The 25,557-nt window shown below is 38.7% G+C and overlaps 1 protein-coding gene and 2 long non-coding RNA genes across 12 annotated transcripts in view; 1 reads left to right on the top strand and 2 right to left on the bottom strand.

Moving 5' to 3' along the window:
- Nucleotides 1–17,279, top strand: part of LOC138983243 (RNA-binding motif, single-stranded-interacting protein 3-like) — a 196,585-nt gene extending 179,306 nt beyond the window's left edge. For 8 of the 9 annotated variants that reach the window (XM_070356670.1, XM_070356675.1, XM_070356672.1 and 5 more), the window contains 2 exons: nt 11,096–11,176; nt 13,724–13,930. In XM_070356670.1, the coding sequence (XP_070212771.1) occupies nt 11,096–11,176; nt 13,724–13,780 (138 nt within the window). In that variant the 3' untranslated portion in view covers nt 13,781–13,930. Of the gene's footprint in view, nt 1–11,095; nt 11,177–13,723 lie in introns of all 9 variants that reach the window. The other variant, XM_070356668.1, reaches the window with a different exon arrangement.
- Nucleotides 17,280–18,727: 1,448 nt separating this feature from the next.
- Nucleotides 18,728–19,095, bottom strand: LOC138983254 (uncharacterized). The gene is made up of 2 exons (XR_011461049.1): nt 19,015–19,095; nt 18,728–18,953 (listed from the first exon to the last, which is right to left on the bottom strand). It is a non-coding gene; the product is annotated as an uncharacterized lncRNA (long non-coding RNA).
- A 2,036-nt stretch (nt 19,096–21,131) lies between these two features.
- On the bottom strand, nt 21,132–24,493 carry LOC138983257 (uncharacterized). 2 transcript variants are annotated; one of them, XR_011461052.1, is made up of 2 exons: nt 22,217–24,493; nt 21,132–21,985 (listed from the first exon to the last, which is right to left on the bottom strand). It is a non-coding gene; the product is annotated as an uncharacterized lncRNA (long non-coding RNA). The 2 variants fall into 2 exon arrangements; XR_011461053.1 differs by having other exon boundaries at nt 22,250–24,493.
- Between the last annotated feature and the right edge of the window lie 1,064 nt (nt 24,494–25,557).

The following is a 25,557-nucleotide window of genomic DNA, read 5'->3' as shown; positions in this document are numbered from 1 at the left end:
CTTGTTTTCCATGTTCCCTTGTTTTCCATGTTCCCTTGTTTTCCATGTTCCCTTGTTTTCCATGTTCCCTTGTTCTCCATGTTCCCTTGTTCTCCATGTTCCCTTGTTTTCCATGTTCCCTTGTTTTCCATGTTCCCTTGTTTTCCATGTTCCCTTGTTTTCCATGTTCCCTTGTTTTCCATGTTCCCTTGTTTTCCATGTTCCCTTGTTTTCCATGTTCCCTTGTTTTCCATGTTCCCTTGTTTTCCATGTTCCCTTGTTCTCCATGTTCCCTTGTTCTCCATGTTCCCTTGTTCTCCATGTTCCCTTGTTTTCCATGTTCTTCAGCGTCTGTGTTTTGTAAACTTGCTTAAGTAAACCATAGGGTCGGGTCTTTTCAGCTGGGAAGGCAAAAGGGGTTTTATCACTAAGTTTCTGTAAGGTCAAATCAATTTTCCCGACATAATTTACATGTTACTGTGCTCGATCTCATTGAGAACATTGCCAAAATCACAAAGAAGCATAACCTACTGTAAGAATTGTTGACCTAGTATATCCACTGGGATAATATTTACCCTTCCTTTTGAAGCATGAATATTACTTCACAAGCATAGTATGGATAACTTGTACGTAGCTCTGTATTCCAACATAATCACTTGTTTTGGAGCTGAATGCCAAAGTTTGTTGCTCAGGTCAGAGACAGGAGTAAGCTTACAGGTGAAACAAAAGATTTGTTCTGTTTCAAAAAGTGTCTATCTATGGGGACCAAACTTTAAAGTAATACGCATACAGCCATAATTCTACTCCCAACGCTTTTTGTTCTTGTTGATTTTAAGGAGCCAATCAAAACACTGCCAGGCATTTACTCTTATCTCCAACAGTTTGGGTCATATGACTAAATATATGCCTCGAGACTGAATGGTCTTCGTTATTCTACATGTTGTTTACATACATGCAACCGTAAGCTGTCACTATCAAAATGAAATTACAAAAAAAGTCTTCCAAAGATTTTGTATATCCATTACTGTAGCCCCTTCCTTGTAATCTTATGTAACAAACATGAGGGAAAAGTACCAAAAAAAGCATAACTAACTTAATTGCGCGCCAGACGATTTTAAACTAGAAAAAGTTTTACCCATTTTTTCATGAGTGCTTCCTTTATTGGGTGAGCGAGCAATATTCTATCAATATTGGTCGAGATTTAGACATGAAGATGTGTATGTGATATTTATTAAGGCCATAGTCATAGAACTATTTATAGTGCATGTAGCAAGTGTTTTTCTTTGGCAAATTTTGATTTTAGGTTGTATACTTGGTGTAAATATTTTTCCACCCAGCGTAATCGTTTTAACTGCAGTAAACATGCACCACTTATGTTTTTTTTAATTGGTAGCATGGGCAGCTATTTAAAGTGTACCCCAAATTATCTTCGCATAATGTAGCGATCTTTGTGGAAAATTGTACAAAAAAGTGTTTGCATCTAATTACATTATGTATAAAAAATTACATTTGTAGGGTATTTATAAACTATTGTTTAGTCTGAATGGAAGATATATTTTCTTGTGTGTGATCTGGGAAGAATATAGGAATAAACAGCGTGAAGTAAAGGTTACACAGAAAACACAAGAACACTTTCTTTAAATGGTAGTTAAAATAACAGCCAAGAAAGTCATTTATTTTGGAAGTAGATGGATGGGGTAGAACAAAGAAAACAGAGAGAGAATATATGTTCTCATGTATGTCATGTATGTTCTCAAGAGAATACTTGCTATCAGTTCTAAAATAGAGGGATCTCCCCTACCATTGAAATTCAGCATTTCCTTACAGCATCACAGTTTTGTGTTAGTGTTAGCACATAGTTGCGTTTCAATCTGCTAACACCTGCCTTCTGCCTTTGTCCTCCAAAGTTGTGGTGTGGTTAAGTGGTGTCTGTTGTACAGTCATGTTTTGGGCATGGTGTTTCTTTTGTCTTTTAGCCTGTCACCTTGTGTCCTCGTTCAAACCGGGACCTAAGTTTAACCTTTGGTTGTCTTTTCTTCATCGTTAACCCTCTCATCCCCCCCCCCCCCCCCCCTTCTTTCCACTATTTTGGCATGCATCTCTTCTTTTCGCTGGCTAGAATTACACTGACCTTTTCTGATAGAAGAAGGATACCTGATGCATCATCTCAACTCCCCAAACCGGAGCTTGGAGTTGGGCGACATCTCAAAAGAACGCGTCCGTTTTGGTTGTCAGTGGATTCACACAAGAGTTGTCTTTCCACCTGAATCACGTGCTCGTCACGTTAGTTCGCGTCAGTTCAGCAAAGCCAGTCTTGCAACGTTACACGTCAGGTTTTCTGTTTCGCTGCAGTGCTTTCCATTTGCAAAATACTGGTTTCTTTCAGGTACACAATCCCCAAAACTGATCAGCTTTTTACATGTCTGATAGGTTTTGTCAGTGTTGTCTTTGTTGAGCAATGTCTGGAAAAGGTTGATTGGTATTGGCGTTATGCAGTTTTACATCGGATTGAAGCAGATAAACATGCAGAACATTTGCTTTACACACACTATTCTCAATTCCTTTCTTTTTGTCTGTACTTCTCAGATGGCCTTATCTTATATAAAAGGGAAAACGGATGAACTGTGTAAAGAATAGCTTGCTTTGAATATGTTTGTGATGTCAACATGTGATTTTTCCTGTCTGTATGCCATTTTTCTTGATCAATTAGTTTGAAACTGCGAGGATATGTTTGTTTAAATGATGTACATAGGTTTTACTTTTTGTCACACAATTGACACTTTGCGTGTGGGTTCACCTTTGACCTGCTTTCGTATTTTTTCACACATATTTAATTTGTTTCATGTTTTTATGTTAAAAACGGATGATGATATTCAATCAAATATGTTTTGCGTATCTGGCTTTTCTTTTGACCCTTTATGTGTTGAGTGAAAGAATTTGACGAAGTTTTATCATTGTGCGCATGCTTTCGCTCTACCTAGCTGACACATAATCACATCAATATTGTTATAACTGCAGCATTTTGATTCATCACGCCCATCTTACGTTGTAACGACCCCGTTGGGTGCTGAAGTGACCTCTACTGACCAAAGACGATAAACTCTGTTTGACCATGAAAATCCACTATATCAATTCATGCTCCACATGCACGTAATCACATATTATAATTGGCTGTTATCTTTGTCATGAAACTAGCCTTAAGACATCAGACATGCAAAGAAGTATTTGTCTTCAAGTTTCAAATCGGAAAATGTGAACACAGGGCAGAAGAAACTCGAGCTGGAGTTAGATTTCGAAAAGAAAATGAGACAACGTGGTCTCTTTGCTTTAGGATCTAATCTCTGTATTAAAACCTGTCATGGATGAGGTTTATTTTAAATTGTATTGTTCGTTTTAGACTTTAACTTCCTACTGGCTGCTGTCAAAAATAAGTTTGCATATGAACACATTTTCTTCTTAAGTAGGATTTCCACAAATCAAGATGTTTGTAGGGAAAATGACACTATTTTCAATCGACAAAACGATTGATGTGTGTGGCATCTAAGGACCAAACAGGAGAGAAAATGAGTAGTAGTTTTAGGGGGACCAAAGTGACCAAAAAGAATATTAAAAAAGATTTGTCATATAACCTGTTAAATAGAAATATTAAATAACGATGCTGTACGTATTCTTTTGTTTGTGTCATCTGCGTTAAAGTTCAAGTTATCAAATACCATCTCTTAAGGTGCTGAATCTAAACGTGAATATTTTTTCATTGTGTATCTGTTTTTGTGTGGACAGTATGGAATTTTGACTATTATTACTTTTTGTGTTATTATCATTGTAGGATGGAATTTCCTTTTACACTTTTTACTGGATTTATTGTGGTGTCTTGGAAGTTTGTGACACTTATATCTACAGGATGGCGCACATTTTTTGCCACTTATAATCCTGTTGTGTAGAGAAAGAGTGAAAGTGACACTGTATTAATATTATCAGTTAACAGCTACATAATACAACTGTTGAAGATCAAATCTTTCTTCGCCGTTGACCTTTCCACAACAGCAATTTATTAATGCAGCTGCTGTTGAATTTGAGGATTTCTCTCCCCTTACTCTTTCCCTTAGGGGTCTCTTATGATGTACAGTATATGGATGTCTTCATATTTCCCAGGATATATGTTTGGAAGCATTTCAAGCGTGAAATCTGGGCAGTAAATAAACATGTCAGCATTAGTGGCCGACACTTCAGCTTCCTCCCACTTGCCCTTGGATTGTTCAGTAGAGGACAAACCATACCCCAAGGCCGGAACAGTAGAAGATTGTCTTTCAGGAAAAATGTTTGTTTCATGACCCTCTTTTCCCCTTGCTTGGGTTCTATTCACGTCTTGCCTATCTATTCCACCCCCCCCCCCCCCCCCCCCTCTCACACCTTTATCCATTTCCGTACTACTCCACTTTCTGTTTTCCTTCTTCTACAAATCCGATCATCTGTTCTTCTTGCCTCTCCGTCCCTGTCCCTTCACTGCTCTGTCCCACAAGTTCTATTCTAGTCAGAATGGGACGCTGTTGTGCTGTGTCATGCTGTTGGTACTGTACCTCTTTAAACTCTTAGTGCCATTCCTGTTTAACTGTTACATTATTGAGGGCCTATATTGAATACATAACACCCCCATCTCAGCTATGCATCATACATTCTGCCTACTGTACAATTTCATGGGGACTTCTTTACAACAATGCAGACTTGCGTGTTTGTGGGTGTTTTGTTTTTCTATCTTTGTTTGTTTCATTTTTTTTCTATTTGAAGCATCAGTTTATCAATACCTCCGCCTTGTTCTGTTTTATAATGAAAGATTCTTGTGATATTTCAAAGTTTTACACATGCATAGATGAAGAAATGTTGAAAATGTATAAATCAATAATACTAAACTACATGCAAAACTTTGTCAATGTTTTTCTTTGTACTAAGTGTATAACCCCCTATAAATGAAATGAGCAACATTCATTGCATCATATCTACCTTGAAATTGCCTTGTTGCAAAGGCTTCTGAACAATTCATAATATAATATCACGATCTATTTTTGAAATGAAAGTTATAATAACTCTTGAGTGTTTTTCTGATTTTATGCAACGTTTTTGCCATTTGTTTCTGGCGTAAAGACAAAAGCATTTTTTGCTCCCCAAAAGAAGATCATAATTGTGTGTTAGATAGGCATATTCATAATCAATCACAGAATATTATTTTCTTGTTCGAGATTGTTGGTAAGAGCAACATTTTATGTGTGTACATATCCGTGTTGTATACCTCGTTGCCTGCCGCCGTTATGACGTTACCTGGTCTGTAGTGTGCATTACGTCATTGAAACTATCATGTCACCAACGCGTCATCACATGTCCCATCACACACTCCAGTTTTGCTGGATGAATACGTACTAGCACTGAGTTGATAGACTGTAGCCTGAGTTTTTCTCTTATCAGTCATACGTCCGACATGGCAGACTCTTTCGGAATAGTTTTTTTAAACAGCTTTGGTCGTTTTTTTTTTAATGCAATTGCAATCAAGGCAGCAAGCTAGCGAACTAAGCATTTTGGTATGTGCTGAAAAGCATTGTTAGCATGAAAAGAGGACAGACAATATGGCTCAGAAGAGATATTTGCTGGCTGTTTTGGCTTTATCGATTTTTTCTGTCGTTGTTTCAATGACCAAATTCTCTCTTCCTTTGTGTTGACATCAGATTCAGTGGATAGTGCATAATTATAACGAATGCTAATGTAGGTTTCAAACTGAAGAGCTCTGTGAGACATGTGTCTTTGCCAGTACATGTGACTGAAACCTTGTGTGTGACATGCAGACATTTGAAGATTGTCCCACCTCTTTATACATAGTCTTGTTTTCATCGTTTTCTATGTTTGGGTGGCGGTTTTCACTTTGAGTTCGCGCTTTTGCGATTTTCCCTCGCTTGTGTTTGGAATAATTTGTTTCTTTTGTACAAGTTTTTTCCTATTGGATTTTGAATGTCATCGGGTGGTTTGGGTAGGGGTTGTCACGGCCTGTTTTGCAGGGCTCATTTGCCTGTTGAGTTGCTTTGTCTGTACAGTTTTGTAGCTTTCGTAGACTGCTTTTGTGTTTGTGTCACTTTTTGAAGTAGCGCTAGCAGAGTGGTGTTAACTGGAGGAAACTTTTTAATTATAACTGTTGAAAACTCAGGATCCATCTTTGAATTTGTGTCACTCATGTAGGTCTTCTTAGTTTCCCCCTAGCACTTGGACATTGTTCGAATTGAGTCCTTGCATTTGTGGTGCCGGTGTGTTTGTTCCTTTGGTTTTTTTTGTTTTTTTTGTTTTTGTGATGGTCCATGTGTCCAAATCATAGCCTTGATGACCCCCCGCGGGTTATGGGGAAGAATTTACCCGATGCTCCCCAGCATGTCGTAAGAGGCGACTAACGGATTCTGTTTCTCTTTTTACCCTTGTTAAGTGTTTCTTGTATAGAATATAGTCAATTTTTGTAAAGATTTTAGTCAAGCAGTATGTAAGAAATGTTAAGTCCTTTGTACTGGAAACTTGCATTCTCCCAGTAAGGTAATATATTGTACTACGTTGCAAGCCCCTGGAGCAAATTTGTGATTTGTGCTTTTGTGAACAAGAAACAATTGACAAGTGGCTCTATCCCCTCTCCCCCCTTTCCCCGTCGCGATATAACCTTCGTGGTTGAAAACGACGTTAAACACCAAATAAAGAAAGAATAAAGATATAACCTTCGTGGTTGAAAACGACGTTAAACACCAAATAAAGAAAGTCAAGCAGTATGTAAGAAATGTTAAGGGCTTTGTACTGGAAACTTGCATTCTCCCAGTAAGGTAATACATTGTACTACGTTGCAAGCCCCTGGAGCAAATTTTTGATTAGTGCTTTTGTGAACAAGAAACAATTGACAAGTGGCTCTATCCCATCTCCCCCCTTTCCCCGTCGCGATATAACCTTCGTGGTTGAAAACGACGTTAAACACCAAATAAAGAAAGATAGCCTTGATGCAAAAATATTGTGAATACTGATTGCTTTTCATCTCATCTTGCCGACCAGCGGTCACGATTGTTGTGTGGCAGTAGTACCCGCATTTCATGCCAAGAGTGACTGAGAATATTCTGTGTTTCTTTGTATGATGTCTGTCACTTGAAACGAGTTATGTTTGCCACTTGAATAGAACACAGGAGAAACAAGAATTCATTATGTCATGTTGTACAACACCACATCGGAAGAGCTACAGATCTGAAAGAGAAAAAAACAATATACATCAAAGAAAAAGTCATGTGAAGAATTTCAGTTTTGTTAACGTATGTTTTTGGGAAAGACTGCTTAGCTTGGTAAAATTCTGGTATCATTTTGCTCAGTTCTCAGTGTTGGGTTAAGTCTCGGAAAGAGAATGTTATAAAGGAAGAGTATATTGGTTAGGGTCGGTTGATATGTATGTTTTGTTGACATGTTTTGGAGACCAGCCACTTTTGTTGCTGGTGCTGTATCAAGATCGGTTATACAATTAAACGCCTTACTTAATTTGCGACAGCGTGATATACACCAACATGATTGCGTGATATTATGAGCAAGGGTAGAGGTGGGAACGCCATCTATTGCCCACAGTACACACAGATTCTAAGTGTTATACATACACACACTGAAGAATCCCAACAGCAGAGGAATTTTCTTGTAAAACTGTCCAGCCAAGGAAAAGTTTTAAGGTCGGTATAACAAGCTTAAGATTCAATTCCCATTTGACACAAGATCACAAAGATGAGAGCTGATTTTATTGTGGGAGAAAACTGCCAATGATAGTGTTTATAAGGCAGCGTTTTTGTTGACAGGCTTTGATGGTTATGTGTGCCACCGATGGCTATTGTTTGATCGTGAAATGCCATCATACAGGAAGAGTGTGCGATTGTACAGGGCATGAATGATCGCGACACGGCATTGGCGATATTTGGCGTTCCTTCCTCTCTTGGTTGCTCATTTGAGAGCTCTGGAATTAAGGTGTACAAACAAGAATGAATGTCTAGCGCCAGCTGGCGTGGTTATGAAACTTACGTTTTTTTAGTTACATTTTTCTCTTTTTCCTTCTCCTTTGTTCGTGTGTTGCGTCATGGTGATTAACCTTATTTTAATTTTACCATGACTAATTCAGATGATTTTAATTGCAAGTTTTAATGATGAATAAATCGTATAGGGACCATTTTGTGTTGGTATTCTTTTCTAGCATTGTTTGTCTTCTGTTTGATTAAGGAATTTTTTGTTAGTGTTTGTTTATTGTCTGAAATGGCATGTCTTTAGAGTCCCGCAGTGGGGCACTGCGGTTATGAAATTAAAGGCCCCTTCTGTTTTTGGAACCGCAGGAGCTTTCTAGTTTGCTGTTAGGTAGATTTTTGGTTCCTCTTTCCTGTCATGCTCTCTTTTTCTTCATGAATTCTTTTCTTTTTTCTGCCTTCTTGCTCATTCACCTGTATTTTTTCCAAAAATCTCTTCTCTTGCCGCTTGTCTCGCGATTCATGTATAGTTTAATCTGTTAGTGTTCTGATGTAAGTCCAGCAGTAGATAGGTTAAGCCTATTTTAACATACTGGAAACTGGTAATCTTCCAGTAGGTATTAATTTAGTTTTACTAAAGCCTGCTGGGACACAAGTAATGGGTTAGTGCATTTGTAAACAGGAATCGCTTGACAAGTGGCCCCCTTCATCCCCCCCTTCCTCGTCCTGATATGGCTCTGCGTAGTCGGCTGGACGTTAAGCAACAAATAAACAAACAAACAAACAAACATGTCTTTAGAGATGAATAAATGTTTTAGAATCACGTGTCATTTATTCTGTGTGTTTTAACTGTCTTTGACGTCGCATGTACTGTTAACCAGTGCATGACCTTTTTCTGTCTTGTGTGTGTGCGTGTGTGTGTGCGTGCGTTTATGTGTGCGTGCGTTTATGTGTGTGTGTGTGTGAGTGAGTGTGTGAAACAAACCTTGCATGCCAGCGAGCAAAATACAAGTACGCTTACCTATGGTTAATACAAGTCTACTCTCCACATAGTATTAAACATTCACACGTCAGAATCATATGACGCTAAATTATCAAACCCCTGCCCATCCCCCCTTGCCTGTTTCTCAGCATACACACACACACATAAAACAAATCCAAGCACTCAGCTATAGAGGGGATCAGACTGTAAGCATTCTTGTCAAGACAGTAACGGTAAAATGCTTGAGGTGTCAAGACAGTAACGGTAAAATGCTTGAGGTGTCCAGACAGTAACGGTAAAATGCTTGAGGTGTCCAGACAGTAACGGTAAAATGCTTGAGGTGTCACGACTTATGAAAGCAAAAATAAAGATAAGAGAATACTTAACACATTTACAGATGAACAAAAACAAAAACTCAGAACTTTTTTGCAACATTGTGCACACAGACAAAAGGGTATTCTTGCGCTTTGTTCTCAAATTCCCAGCTTGCTCATATGATTCATGGAGAAAACTAAGTATTTTCGGGATGAAAAGATAGACGTCATCTATCTCTTCAAGATAAGTGTTGATGAGCCAATGTGTAAGAAAACTGAGAGATGAAATAGAGACTGATCACTCAGACAGATGCTCTTTAAATACGCCAAACGAGAACCTCTTTCATCCTATAGCCAATTCCCGCGAGAAAAACTCTGGACCAATCAGCAAAGTGCACACATATGGCAGAGGCTCATCTGGAATAGACATTCATTTTTTGTTTTCATCAACCCTTCTTGTGTACAGAATGCCGAAATATTGCTAAATTTTAGCTAAAATCCGTTTTAATAAACCGTTGGAGAAAAGAGCTCTGCTTTTGGAATGTGTAAACATGTTATTGCAGTGCATTCTTGGCAGTTTGAGACAAATATAACTAATATACTATTTTTTATCGTCAAGAACACACCCAACAATATGTATCTCTTTATTTTAATATCTATTTATTTATGTAATTATTTGTTTATTAATTAATTAATTTATTTATCTATTGAGTTAACAGGGTAAGCTACGAACTACACATCAACATCATCATCATCATCATCATCATCATCATCATCATAGATTCCATTGCTCCTTTGTGCATGCTATTTCATATACATACATGTGTAATCGCCTTAAACTGAACCAAATATGTAACAGTGTATCCATCAAATAATAGCTTCGTGAGGGACGGCATGACCGCATGTAAATATCGCATGCAAACACTACCTCTGCATGATATCTGGTAAGCAGAACTATTACCAAGTATTTGTTTTTATATATGTATATCTGTAATTTTGTATTTTTGGTGTTAATATTCGATGCAGTTGGGTTTAATTGTTTTTATTTTTTCAATTGTTTTTTTTCCCTTTTCTTCATGTTATTAATTTAGTCTGCTTCTACCTCTTAAATTCCAAACCAAAGGATCGTTACTCTAAAAGACGAGAAACTAGATGTTTGTATTTAGTTAGTTAGTCAGCTATCGCCTGAAGTTTTGCAATCTGATTGCTTTGATGGGGATTATGTGATGTATTTACTAACAAGCCTGATGAAATGCATATTGACTGATCTGATGTTTTTGTTGCCGTTTTAAGTCTCTATGAGAGAGAGGGAGATGGAGAGCGAGAGGGAGAGGGAGAGAGAGAGAGAGAGAGAGAGAGAGAGAGAGAGAGAGAGAGAGAGAGAGAGAGAGAGAGAGAAAGAGAGAGAGAGAGAGAGAAAGAGAGAGAGAGAGAGAGTGTGCATGTGTGTGTCAGTTTGTCTGTCTGTTTGTGTGTGTGTGCGTGTGTATGTGTCTCTGTCTGTCTGTCTGTTTGTGTGCATGTGTGTGTGTGTCTGCCTGTCAGATTGCCTACCTGTCTGTCCCATCCCTGTAGGCGTCTGCATATGTGTGCTTTATGTGTGCCAGTCTGTATAAAACTATTGTTGTTTACATTAGTCATTTCTTATTATCTCCATAAGTGATCTGAACAGCGCGATTTTGTTAATTGATTAGTAATAAGTAAATTATTGAATCAGTAAAATAAATTATTTTTATTTTTTTGTTGGTCTTTTTTTAAAATTCTGTTTTGTAAACTTACAATATAAGCTTACATCATTGATCACACTGTTATTTTTTTCCTTGCAGTATATATCATCACCCTACTCGACTGTGGCCTACCAGCCCCAACTCCATAGCGGGCCAATCCTTCACACAATGGCAGCAGAGGTAAGCAAACAACCTGCACAGGAACCCCCATTAAAAAAAAACTGGTCAGAAATCTGAAAAATGTAGGTTTTTAAAGGGAGGTAGTCTTAAAATGGAGGAACATATACTGACGTTATGTAAAGAAAGTTTGAAGAAGTGGTGTCTAAAAACTGGGTGTCTTAAAGGGAGGTCTGGGGCGGGGATGTAGCTCAGTCGGTAGCGCGCTGGATTTGTATCCAGTTGGCCGCTGTCAGCGTGAGTTCGTCCCCACGTTCGGCGAGAGATTTATTTCTCAGAGTCAACTTTGTGTGCAGACTCTCCTCGGTGTCCGAACACCCCCGTGTGTACACGCAAGCACAAGACCAAGTGCGTGCGAAAAAGATCCTGTAATCCATGTCAGAGTTCGGTGGGTTATAGAAACACGAAAATACCCAGCATGCTTCCTCCGAAAACGGCGTATGGCTGCCTAAATGGCGGGGTAAAAAACGGTCATACACGTAAAATTCCACTCATGCAAAAAACACGAGTGTACGTTTGAGTTTCAGCCCACGAACGCAGAAGAAGAAAGGGAGGTCTCAAAAGGGAGGCCTTACTCGACAGGACAGCCCCACTGTACTCAACGTTTACCTTTAAAAGTGTACCCAGTGTATACCTTTAAAAATCTACCCAGTGTATACCTTCCCATGAACATAGTTATTTTCACCACCACCAATCAACCATTCTTCCACTTAAAAACACACGACTGCCTGGTTGGTTCCTGTGCTGTTTGGAATTTTTGATGTTGAATTGGTTTAAACACAATTTTATTCAAAATACATGACATGAAACAATTGACAAAAATGCAGCTAGGACACGAACTCAAGCAGATGCTTATTTGACGTGACCATAACAATGCTAAGTTACACAAGTTTTCATGATGGTGGACAACACAATTATTAACCAGAAGAACAAAATGTAGGAGGGGGGTATGGGGAACTTAATAAAAACAGGAAGATTTACAGAGAAATAAAAAAAAAAAAAAAAATTAATCAAATAAAAAAAATTTAAAAAAAATAAAGAAAAACATTTTGTATTAATTTTGCAGATTGATATACGAATACGAATACGAATACTTTATTATCTCATACAGAGAAATTTCAGTGTGGTGCACATTAAAAGACAAAACAAATAATAAGACAACAGATAAAAATACCATACGAAGCATACTACACTCGCGCACGCATATGTACACTAACAGGAATAGTAACATGATTCCAAATAGGTAAATTGCCGTCAGCTTTAGCTAAAAGTTTACCGCTAAAAACTATCATTATCACAGGACTAGATATGTCATTGAACAATATTTATCACAGGACTAGTCATTCGAGGGTTATCACACTCAGCATAAGGGTGCACATCAAAGAATATAAAAAATATTCATCACAGAAATCAGTGCATATGTTCACCGGCACACATACTAGTTTTAATTAACTTAGGTATTTAAAAAGCCAATTGACTTTGGAATAAAACTGTTCTTAGTTCTGAGCGTGCAATACAACATTATAATTCAGAAAAAAAACCCACGTACAGGTTGTGAAAGAATAAGCACTATTGCTGGTATTGAGGCAAACCTCACGTGACATTATAGGCCAGGTGTTTCTCCACATGTGGACAAGGAGAACGTGTGGGAAAACATCCCTCACTAGTGTCTGGCCTATCATGACACGTGGGAAAGTTTGACTCAATAAATGCACTTTTTTCACAACGCATACCAACTTGACAAAGTTAATTAAGGAATTCGTCTATTTACATAATAGTTTGCATGGGAAGGAATGGACATTTAAGATTAGCTAATTCCGGACCATGGGTTCTGATTGTGTGTGTGTGTGTGTGCCTCTGTCTGTGTCACAAAGTCAGATCGTATTTTTCTTTTTCTTTTCTAAACATGGTTTTAATTCTTTTTTGGTACATATATGACATGACAACAACATCAGACATCAACATCAAATACCATCAGACATGTATACAAGACTATGCTATATGCATCTTTAAACATAAAAGAAAAAAAAGAAAAAAAACAGGAAGGCACAATAAAACGTACAATTACATAGCCCAAATTCAACACATTTCTAAATTATATAAACATAATCCTCGTTTCCTTTCTTGTCTTTCTATTTAATTATTTTATAGAACTACTCATAGCAACAAAATCCTGTTCTCTCCATAGTTAATAATCTGGATTTTAAAGAAAAATTATAACGATCAACATAATTATAGAATATCCTTATCTTGTTCAACAAAAAAACACAAAAACAAAAAAAATCAATGATTTGACAATATCAGAGGTTTGAATGGGTACCACTCCAGAAAAAATGTATTACACTTAAAATTAATTTTACTTAAATATTCTTCTACCAAATATCTTTTTCTCAAATCTCTCAAATCGTATTTGTTAATACATTTATTATAATGTTAATAATGGTTTAGTCTTCCGTTTGTCTTCATGGTTATCCGCCACCAATGTAATATCTCGGAGATAATAAAGTTAATTTGATTTGATTTAAAGAGGCTCTGTTCGTGTGCGTGCAGGACCATAGTTCCGTTGCCTCAGATGAGCTCGGCCAGCGCCACTACCCCCTCAAGTAACGACCTCCAGCAGCACGCCTACCACTACTTCTCCTCCCCCTCCCCGGCTGGCGGGGACTACCATCAACAGCTCTACCAGCAGCAGCAGCAACAACAGCAACAGCAGCAGCAGCAGCAGGCCTTCCTGCAGGCCGGGGTGCAGGCTCACGACCTTCAGTTCTACCACGCCGCCAGTCGTCCGCTGACTGTGGCCAGCCCCCATGACATCCAGTTCAGTCCCTCCAGCCACATGGGCTACCAACACAACCTTCTGCGTCTTCAGTAACATCTCTACTATACGCGCACCAGTCAGTTTAGTTCCTGCAGTCATCTGGGCTACCAACACAATCTTCTACGTTTTCAGTAACATCTCTGCTATCGTCCACCAGTCAGTTTAGGTCCTGCAGTCCTCTAGGCTACAACATCATCTTCTACGTCTTCAGTAACATCTCTGCTATCGCCCCTGCTTGCGCGCACCCGTCAGTTCAGTTCCAGCTGTCCTCTAGGCTACAAGCATCATTTTCTGCGTCTTAAGTTACATCTGTACTGTATCTTCTTCATGCGCGCTACCAGCACAGTTTTCTGCGTCTTCAGTAACATCACTATTTCCGCTCCCTGACGTGTGAACCAGTTCAGTGAAACACATCCCCTGCTAGACTTGACGATGGAAGGCCTGCGCTGTCAAAAGTGTAGTGTGTAAACCATTATCCTTACACTGCGTCCTTCGCTGAGGCAGAACGCAAAGACTTCGCTAGCATAACTAGACCTCGCAGCTCGGTGTGCAAGATGCTTCAACAAGAAGGTCGAATTGGAACACGCGATGGCATCACTAGTTTCCATCGGGTGACTTTGTGGATCTGGCTTTTTTAGCACCAAAGAAGATAATGAGTAATCACCATTATGTTGCATCTATATCTTTGAAGACTTACGTTAATGTCAGCAAAATTACGATTCTGTATTCAGCTGCCACTGCTACTTTTCATCTAAATACGACTTGACATTAATATGTTGCCTGGATGGCTCTGTTTGGACGATAGTGGGTTCGGCTTGCATGAAAATTGTGCTGCAACGGTAACATTCACGGCCGTTGCAATGCAAGAACGTCATTTTTCAACAACAACAGTCTATCTAGGCCTCATGAATTAAGCTTGTCATTGCGCCATCAGATCAATTTTCAACAACAGTCTATCTAGGCCTCATGAATTAAGCTTGTCATTGCGCCATCAGATCAATTTTAATTGCAAGACCAGCATTGGCAACTCACGCAGCATTATTCTGGCATTAGCAGAGTTGATCTGAATCCGCTCCACATCTGCTTGTATGTTTCAGCCCTCCGACTGTTAATGTTGTTTCAGTTACTGCAGTAGTACCTACGATGTGAGGCCCCTCCAATAAGAGTACACCTCCCATTAGAGTACACCTCCCATGAAAGGACACCTTCTGTTATCCCTATGTTTGTCTTTACCGACGCAATGTAGGGAACTTTTGGCTTGTCCCAAGGGTGTCCTTTCATCACGGGTACTACTGTAGCTGAATGGCACTGGCGCACTAGCACACTATCATTTCTGTCCTGCTTTGGGGAAACACAACTAGGGGATGCATAATGCATAGGATGTTCTCAGAAAGAGCAAAATACGCCCCTCTGAGGCTCTGTGTTTTGTACTGCTGGCTGAAGGGATGTAAAATGTAGGATATTCTGTGCGAAGAAGATAGTATGCCGGAAACTTGGGAGTAAAGGGAGGCAACAACACATGGTGCCCAAACAAACGAGTCAATGGCTTGCACTGAAGCCACAGATAAATTGTTGAAGACATTATACGCAAATGGAAAAACTATTTTGATATTACATGTATTGACATCCAACCAAACCACACACACACAAAGAAGGGAAAAGATACATCAAATGACACATCATTTTCAAATGATAAACATACATTATTTAAACCATCTTTTGGCATGTTTGAAGGAAACTTTAGCCCTTGTTGATGACATTTTTCCAGTTGTCCGTAAAACTGTGCACACACAAAATCTCGGGGGCATAGGTTTGTTCCTTTTATGCATTTGTCAACGTCTGTGGGGTGTGGTTGTTTTAATTGACACTTGCTACATTGTTGCCTTTTGATGTCAGTTTGCATGTTTTTAATGTTGTCCTTTCATTCTTGTTTTAAATTTTTTTTAACTTTGATGTGCTTTGCTGTAGATGCACTTTTACATTTCGTTATGAATTCAGTGTGTAAATAGTTTTTACTTCTTTTTGTGGAGTTTTACAGATCAGATGGTATTTTCAAAAGGACTATTTTTTCCTGATTGTGATGTTTTGCAATCAGCTGTACTCGAGCGTGTGTAGGAATGAACCCTTGATGTCGGTGCTTTGCTGTTGAATGTGTGCAGTACTGTGTTGTGAATCGGTGAAAGCTAAGCATAACAACAAATTTCCACTTTGCTCTTCCTTTTGTCTTTGGTCTTATTTGTGGTTGATCAATTTTTGATGTTGTCTGTAGCAGTCGTAGTTTTTACTGGAGATGTTCCCGTTTCTGTGGTTTTCTTTGGAAGCTACAGTCGTTGAGACTTTTTGCGGATTGAGAATGTTTTCACTTTATTTTATAATGTTTCATGATGTGCAGGGACTGACAACAATTCTGAGTTGATGTTGTGGTGTTTCGTAGAACACAAATGATGTTTGTGGTTTGTGAATGCAGTTTTTGAATGTTCTTTTTGTTTCTGAAAAAAAATCTTAATTTTCACGTGCACATGACATTAACAGTCCTGTTGCAAGCCATACACTTTTCTCTGTGTTAGAAAACATTTTCATCTCATCAGTATTCATTGTTTAGAAAAAAAAGCATTTTCATCTTATCATTATTTATCTTTTTTTCTCATTGTGGTTGCCTGTTTCAAAATGACTCGTAATACAAACCTTTTAAATGGCCTTGTTGTACGTTTTCAAACCATCACTTTGTTATCATGCAAAAAATCAGGGAAATCAGCTTTCTTTCCTTGTGTGTTGTGTTGCGTTTGGTTTTCCTTGTTGTTTGCCCAATGTTTTCCTGTCTGGTGTAGCTGGCTTTTGTCACTTCAGCATCTTCACTTCCAAAAGTGTTAATACACTTCCCATGAATCCAAGTTCATTAATCGCTCTCGCCTACCCTCATCCACTGCCTTCTCCTGACCCAGAAATACCCTGGCATAATGTTGTAGATTTTTTTTTTTTGGGGGGGGGGGGGGCATAATTCCCTCTCATCTCTTCCCCCCACCCCAGCCCCCTTGTTTTCGTTTTCAAAGTCTTTTTCTTCTCCCTCCCCTCCGCAAAATCAGATAATTGCATAAATACATTTAATACGTTAAAGTAATTTTATTGAATTTGATGATGCCTTTCATTCACTCTGATACTAGACATACAACATGAGCAAAGTTTCATTATAAATGAAAGACCTGTTAATTAATTTATTTATTTATTAATTCATTTATTCATTTACACAGTGCACAACCATTTGGTGTAAATTACAAATGCTCTGAATCACCCCCCGCGGGTTAGGGGGAAGAATTTACCCGATGCTCAAGAGGCGACTAACGGATTCTGTTTCTCCTTTTACCCTTGTTAAGTGTTTCTTGTATAGAATATAGTCAATGTTTGTAAAGATTTTAGTCAAGCAGTATGTAAGAAATGTTAAGTCCTTTGTACTGGAAACTTGCATTCTCCCAGTAAGGTCATATATTGTACTACGTTGCAAGCCCCTGGAGCAATTTTTTGATTAGTGCTTTTGTGAACAAGAAACAATTAACAAGTGGCTCTATCCCATCTCCCCCCCTTTCCCCGTCGCGATATAACCTTCGTGGTTGAAAACGACGTTAAACACCAAATAAAGAAAGAAAGAAATGGTCTGAATCAAACAAAACAGGGAATGAAGTGCTCCTAATCAGGTAGAGACAAACATTACAGAAGAGTTGAACTGACTGAAACCAGTGTCCTCACACCTTTGACAATAAAAAGCATTGATATGAACAAGCAACTGTCTCCGTCAGATTATGATGATCAAATTGCTGAGTGAAAAATGAAACCTTCCTTTTTACATTTAGTCAAGTTTTGACTAAATGTTTTAACGTAGAGGGGGGAATCGAGACGAGGGTCGTGGTGTATGTGCGTGTGTGTGTGTGTGTGTGTGTCTGTGTGTGTGTGTAGAGCGATTCAGACTAAACTACTGGACTGATCTTTATGAAATTTGACATGAGAGTTCCTGGGTATGAAATCCCCGAACGTTTTTTTCATTTTTTTGATAAATGTCTTTGATGACGTCATATCCGGCTTTTCGTGAAAGTTGAGGCGGCACTGTCACGCCCTCATTTTTCAACCAAATTGGTTGAAATTTTGGTCAAGTAATCTTCGACGAAGCCCGGACTTCGGTATTGCATTTCAGCTTGGTGGCTTAAAAATTAATTAATGACTTTGGTCATTAAAAATCTGAAAATTGTAAAAAAAAATAAAAATTTATAAAATGATCCAAATTTACGTTCATCTTATTCTCCATCATTTCTGATTCCAAAAACATATAAATATGTTATATTTGGATTAAAAACAAGCTCTGAAAATTAAATATATAAAAATTATTATCAAAATTAAATTGTCGAAATCAATTTAAAAACACTTTCATCTTATTCCTTGTCGGTTCCTGATTCCAAAAACATATAGATATGATATGTTTGGATTAAAAACACGCTCAGAAAGTTAAAACAAAGAGAGGTACAGAAAAGCGTGCTATCCTTCTTAGCGCAACTACTACCCCGCTCTTCTTGTCAATTTCACTGCCTTTGCCATGAGCGGTGGACTGACGATGCTACGAGTATACGGTCTTGCTGAAAAATGGCATTGCGTTCAGTTTCATTCTGTGAGTTCGACAGCTACTTGACTAAATGTTGTATTTTCACCTTACGCGACTTGTTACCCTTGTTTTCCTCTCACTGCTTTTAAAAAAAAAGGTAGCTTCCTTAGCCAAACACCCCTACCATGAATGTTTTCTCTGTAAGCCAAACCTGACTCGTTCACAATAACATTCTTTCATGCATAATGCATCAGAGACTTTGCTCAGACAGATCTTATTACCTCATTCATCTGTTATCGCATCACGCTGTGTTAGTCTTCCTTGTTCTATAGTAGAGGCTTGAGCTGCTAAGGCAATGTGAGATAGGAAACATACACCTTCCTTGTTCTATAGTAGAGGCTTGAGCTGCTAAGGCAATGTGAGATAGGAAACATACACCTTACTGTCAAGTGTTGGATTTGAAACAGGTGTGTCAGTGTGATTTTGCAGGTCATTATCATAGTGAAAGAGGTGTACAAAACAAGAACATCATTTTATACTGCAGTAAACTTATATGAGGGTGGGAAACAGGAACTAAAACTTGAGACTCAATGATAGAATGAAGATTTTCTGGTTTTGTCGGTGGGGGTGTTTTAGTTTTTGTTTTTGGAAGGGAACAAAATGCTTGTATGGGACTTCATGAATTTAAAAACTCGATTTTTCAAAGCAAAGGTTTCAGGAAGATGAGAGTGGCAGAAATAGCACACACTACTCTTGTATCAATCCAGAGATTTCAAGAAAGATACTTTAGCGTGTTATGATGGGAAGGCACTGATTCTAGTGAACTTGAACAGGAAATTGCATTGCATGCATGTTTAATTTATTCACAGCGCTCTTTTAGCTAAGTGTATGTGTGTGTGTGTGTGTCTGTGTGTGTGTCTGCGTGTATGCCTTTCCATGTCTGACTGTATGTGTATATGTGTGTGTTTGTGTGTGTGTGTGTGTGTGTGTGTGTGTGTGTGTGTGTGTGTGTGTGTGTGTGTGTGTGTATGCCTTTCCATTTGCGTGCATGTTTCCGAGTGTGGTAAATGTATCTATTTATCAGAATTAGTATGCGCACATCATTCTCGGTACACATCATTTTAAGTGCACACCATTCTAAACCAACACTTTAGTTCTCTTATCTGTCATTAGACAACGTTCAGCATTGCCCTCGTTCTTGTCAGCATCCTTAGTAGAAGTTTAATATCCTGTTAGTATTCAAGTGCCTTTTTCCATTTGTAATCTTCTCTTCTGTGAGATTCAACATTCATTGGTGTGACTGATGACACGATATGGACGCTGCATAGACACATAGACACACACACACACTCATTTACGCACACACACATTATGACACACAGAACGCATACACACACACACACACACACACAAACACACACACAGAACGCACACACACATAGAACGATGTCACACACACACACACACACAAACACATTCACAGAGCACATACATAATTAATGAATGCATACATAATTAATTAATGCACACACACTTACATGAATATTCCCTTCACTGAAAGTTAGCATGCTGCTTCCTGTAAGATGTCTGCCATTAACATGTTTTATGTGCGAGAATATCTTTTGACTGATTGAAAAAACAAACATTTTCATTGACCATGTTCATAATTTGTCACTGTTCATTAGAACATTTTCCCTCATATTGTTCACATGTTTTCCATTTTCACTGATTTTACAAGTTTTGTTGTCTTTTTTATGTCGGTGAAGTAAAAAAAATTCACTGTTGTCTTTTATGGACTGTGCTTTGACATTATTCCTTTCAGTGAAAATTGAGATTGTGAAGTAAGATGATGTGTGTGCGTGTGTGTATGAGCGAGCGTAAGTGTGTGTGTGCATGTGTGTATGAGCGAGCGTGTGTGTGTGCGTATGAGCGAGCGTAAGTGTGTGTGTGCGTGTGTGTATGAGCGAGCGTAAGTGTGTGTGTGCGTGTGTGTATGAGCGAGCGTAAGTGCGTGTGTATGAGCGAGCGTAAGTGTGTGTGTGCGTGTGTGTATGAGCGAGCGTAAGTGTGTGTGTGCGTGTGTGTATGAGCGAGCGTAAGTGTGTGTGTGCGTGTGTGTATGAGCGAGCGTAAGTGTGTGTGTGCGTGTGTGTATGAGCGAGCGTAAGTGTGTGTGTGCGTGTGTGTATGAGCGAGCTTAAGTGTGTGTGTGCGTGTGTGTATGAGCGAGCTTAAGTGTGTGTGTGCGTGTGTGTATGAGCGAGCGTAAGTGTGTGTGCGTGTGTGTATGAGCGAGCGTAAGTGTGTGTGTGCGTGTGTGTATGAGCGAGCGTAAGTGTGTGTGTGCGTGTGTGTGTGAGCGAGCGTAAGTGTGTGTGTGCATGCGTACAAGCCTGTGTGTGTATGAAAGAGAGGGAGAGAGAGCGAGAGAGAGAGAGTGGGGGGGGGGGGGGGAGAAGCAAGAATACAATTGCATCTTGAAAGCAAATGCCCACATGCTGTTAACAAAATGTACAAAAGCAAACAAAAATTTCACTGCAAAAACAAAGTCTTGGTAAGTCCAAGTGTCTGGACATTGCCCAAACAAGTTTATTTCATCTTGAATGAGGAGTTCACTCAACTGTTTCATGAGTGACAAAACATGAATAAAGTGGTCAATAAATAGGTTCAAATAAAGTTGATAAAGAATTCTTTACGAGATATGTGACTTACTGGCAATCAAGTACAATAAAATTGCAATTGGACGGATCACAATGACTAAATAAAGAAGAACTGATGATACAAAGGATATGTTCAGTGACTGAAAATAACATACATATTCATAAAAACTGTGGAAAATAAGAACAACACGCACAAACATTGATGGAATGCTTAGACATTAATAAATAACCATGATCACAATTCAGCATCTGCATTCCTGGTTATCCAACCAGACAAAGAGACCAACACATGGAGAAAAACAAATACAGTGGTACCGTTGACAAGAGTCTATACAATGAAAGAGCACCCACAAAGAAATGCCACCTTCTGCAGTTCCCTTTTTGGTAATGTTGAACTTTAACATGCTAAATTCAAAGCTCACAATCCAGTTTCATTATTGAGTTATATTTGATACATGTCACTTTGATCAAAGCAAAGAATAATTTTTGTGAAATTTAATGATGGCATGAGCTCCAAAATTTAGCGTAATTTCGTCATTTGTGTATTTGATCGAGGAAAACTCATACTTTCTGTACAGTTCATTCTGTACCTTGACTTTTTATGCTTATTCAAGCCGCGCAAGTTCTGCAAATGTAGATGCTTAGATTGCAGTAGAAAAACATCCCTGAATTTACAACGCTAAAGTTCAGTTGAACATAACCCCTTTGTCTATTGTCTTGACAAAAGTATACCTGTCATGACAGGCCACCTACAATGTAGGGACACTGTCAGGAAAGGCCATCTACAATGTAGGGACACTGTCAGGAAAGGCCATCTACAATGTAGGGACACTGTCAGGACAGGCCACCTACAATGTAGGGACACTGTCAGGACAGGCCACCTACAATGTAGGGACACTGTCAGGACAGGCCACCTACAATGTAGGGACACTGTCAGGAAAGGCCATCTACAATGTAGGGACACTGTCAGGAAAGGCCACCTACAATGTAGGGACACTGTCAGGACAGGCCACCTACAATGTAGGGACACTGTCAACTGTGCCCTTTCATTGCCGCTAGCACTGTAGCATGTAGGTCCGTGGTAGCATATAAACAAAACAGCACTCTGTTTTGATCGTTCATTTGCAGATTCATTTGACATTTATTTGTTCAAACAAAGGCGGGTGATAGTCCTCAGTGTCTTGTTCCTTTCCCGCTCCCTTAAAAGCTGAATCAAAGACAGGAACTTGTGCCAGGCTACAGTCAGCTCCATCTGTGTCCATAATAAAGGTAAGTGAATAGTAACATAATGTAAACACCTGCATAATATTGCATCAAAAACTCAGGTGGTGAGAAGACTTTCCACTGGACGGAAAAAGTGAGACACCCGAGTGTCAAACTAGGAGTGTTAAAGTGTCTCCTATTGTTGTTCTTTATTATATCTTATTTGTTTCAGAATTATGATAAACAGACATGAATCAGAGTTTAAAATTTAAAACAAAAACAAAGAAAGAGACAATCTATAAACATAATTTATACATACAGACATTTTTCATGGCAAATGGACGGCTCTGGATGATTCTGAGACCATGAGAATTTGATATGCATGTGACGGAATCAAAGTTAGTGTAAAATCAATACAGTTCCTGCAAAGTATATGCATGTCAGTAGTAACTAGCAATATCTCAATAAATGTTAAACTAAACTTTAGGAAAGGTATAAAATTCCAGTTCGAAAAATACAGAGAGAGAGAGAGAGAGAGAGAGAGAGAGAGATCACAGAGCAGAGAAGAGAGCAGAGGGAGAGGGATTGAGAAAGAGACAGGCAGACAGAGAGATTGTTTGTTTGTTTGTTTGTTTGTTTATTTGTTGCTTAACGTCCAGCCGACTACGCAGAGCCATATCAGGACGAGGAAGGGGGGGATGAAGGGGGCCACTTGTCAAGCGATTCCTGTTTACAAATGCACTAACCCATTACTTGTGTCCCAGCAGGCTTTAGTAAAACTAAATTAATACCTACTGGAAGATTACCAGTTTCCAGTATGTTAAAATAGGCTTAACCTATCTACTGCTGGACTTACATCAGAACACTAACAGATTAAACTATACATGAATCGCGAGACAAGCGGCAAGAGAAGAGATTTTTGGAAAAAATACAGGTGAATGAGCAAGAAGGCAGAAAAAAGAAAAGAATTCATGAAGAAAAAGAGAGCATGACAGGAAAGAGGAACCAAAAATCTACCTAACAGCAAACTAGAAAGCTCCTGCGGTTCCAAAAACAGGAGGGGCCTTTAATTTCATAACCGCAGTGCCCCACTGCGGGAAGACAGAGAGATCCATGTTGTGTGACCAAGACAGAGAGTAGAAAAGAACAGAGGGAGGAACAGACAAGAACATCAAACTAGTGTCAGAGACATCTTCCTCTCAGTTTTAAATGTCTTAAATGAGCATGCTGTAACTTTAAAGATAACGAAATCCACAAATGTATTGAAAAGTACACTAAGTCCTAAAAATACAAACAAGAAAATATCAGGTAACCAATCTCTTCCTGCCGCCACTTTCCTTGCAAGTACAGTATATCACCTGTAATCACATCAGCAGAAAGGATAAACAATTTGGAATTCTTACATAAAGGTAGCATAATATACAAAAATTGCTCAAATTATTGCACAAGGTTGAACGTCACTGCCTCTTCTCGTACAGATGGTGCCCAACATTCAACCTTTCTTTCTTTATTTGGTGTTTAACATCGTTTTCAACCACGAAGGTTATATCGCGACGGGGGAAGGGGGGGAGATGGTACAGAGCCACTTGTCAATTGTTTCTTGTTCACAAAAGCACAAATCAAAAATTTGCTCCAGGGGCTTGCAACGTAGTACAATATATTACCTTACTGGGAGAATGCAAGTTTCCAGTACAAAGGACTTAACATTTCTTACATACTGCTTGACTAAAATCTTTGCAAAAATTGACTATATTCTACACAAGAAACACTTAACAAGGGTAAAAGGAGAAACAAAATCCGTTAGTCGCCTCTTACGACATGCTGGGGAGCATCGGGTAAATTCTTTCTCGTCCCAACCAATATGGGACTCCCCCTAACCCGCGGGGGGTAACATTCAACCTCACCAAGTTAATGGTGCAGATATCACTACAACAACTACATCTTCTTCTTCTTCCGGCTTCTCTCAGCAGACCTCCTAGTGAAAACAATATTCAGCATTTATTTTATTACATTCGCAGCCTTTCTCCCTCCCCCTCCAAGCCCCTCCCCCTCCAAGCCCCTCCCCTCACATTTTTCAAAACAGGAGATGATGTGATTATCTGATTGGTTCAGTTTTACCAAAAAGTAGTAACTATTGAATCAACATCAGTTATTCATTATTAATGATATGGCTAAAAATGAGCAAACAGAATTTAATGCATTCTGATGAATTATGTTTGTTTCAAAATATATTTTGCATCTTTGAAGACCGATGCCAGATGCTGTGGGGGCGTTAAAAAACGCTAACCCACCCACTGATACCAGATAAAGAGATGATGTAGAAAAAGGCAATTAAAAAAACTAGCATGTTAATATTCATGGGCGTAGACCTCACAGGGCTTATTTTTATCCTTAAAAGTCAGGACACGCTCAATCAAGGAATGTTTATCGTTAGAACCACTAAAACAAGCAACTGAGGAAAAATATCAGAGAAACAACAACAGATGAAGCAGTTATCACAACAGTCAAGACGACATCAGTCTAACCATATCTATAGTAGGAGTCATACAGGAGTCACAATAGAGTGTAACACAATACTTTAAAAAACAAAAAACAAACTGGGAAAACTGTTAAATATCACAATACCCAAACCACGGGATGTTCATGTACAACAGAACAAGGACAGAGTACAATGGTACAACATTTGGATGGAACTTCAAAAATAACCATGATAAATAGAGGTACAACATTTGGATGGAACTTCAAAAATAACCATGATAAATAGAGGTACAACATTTGGATGGAACTTCAAAAATAACCATGATAAATAGAGTTACACAATTTGGATGGAACTTCAAAAATAACCATGATAAATAGAGGTACAACATTTGGATGGAACTTCAAAAATAACCATGATAAATAGAGGTACAACATTTGGATGGAACTTCAAAAATAACCATGATAAATAGAGGTACAACATTTGGATGGAACTTCAAAAATAACCATGATAAATAGAGGTACAACATTTGGATGGAACTTCAAAAATAACCATGATAAATAGAGGTACAACATTTGGATGGAACTTCAAAAATAACCGTAATAAATAGAGGTACAACATTTGGATGGAACTTCAAAAATA

This window comes from Littorina saxatilis, linkage group LG12 (genome assembly GCF_037325665.1).
Source record: "Littorina saxatilis isolate snail1 linkage group LG12, US_GU_Lsax_2.0, whole genome shotgun sequence".
Classification (NCBI taxonomy): Eukaryota; Metazoa; Mollusca; class Gastropoda; order Littorinimorpha; family Littorinidae; genus Littorina; species Littorina saxatilis.
The sequence above is the reverse complement of the archived record's forward strand: the minus strand, read 5'-3'. Positions and strand labels throughout refer to the sequence as shown.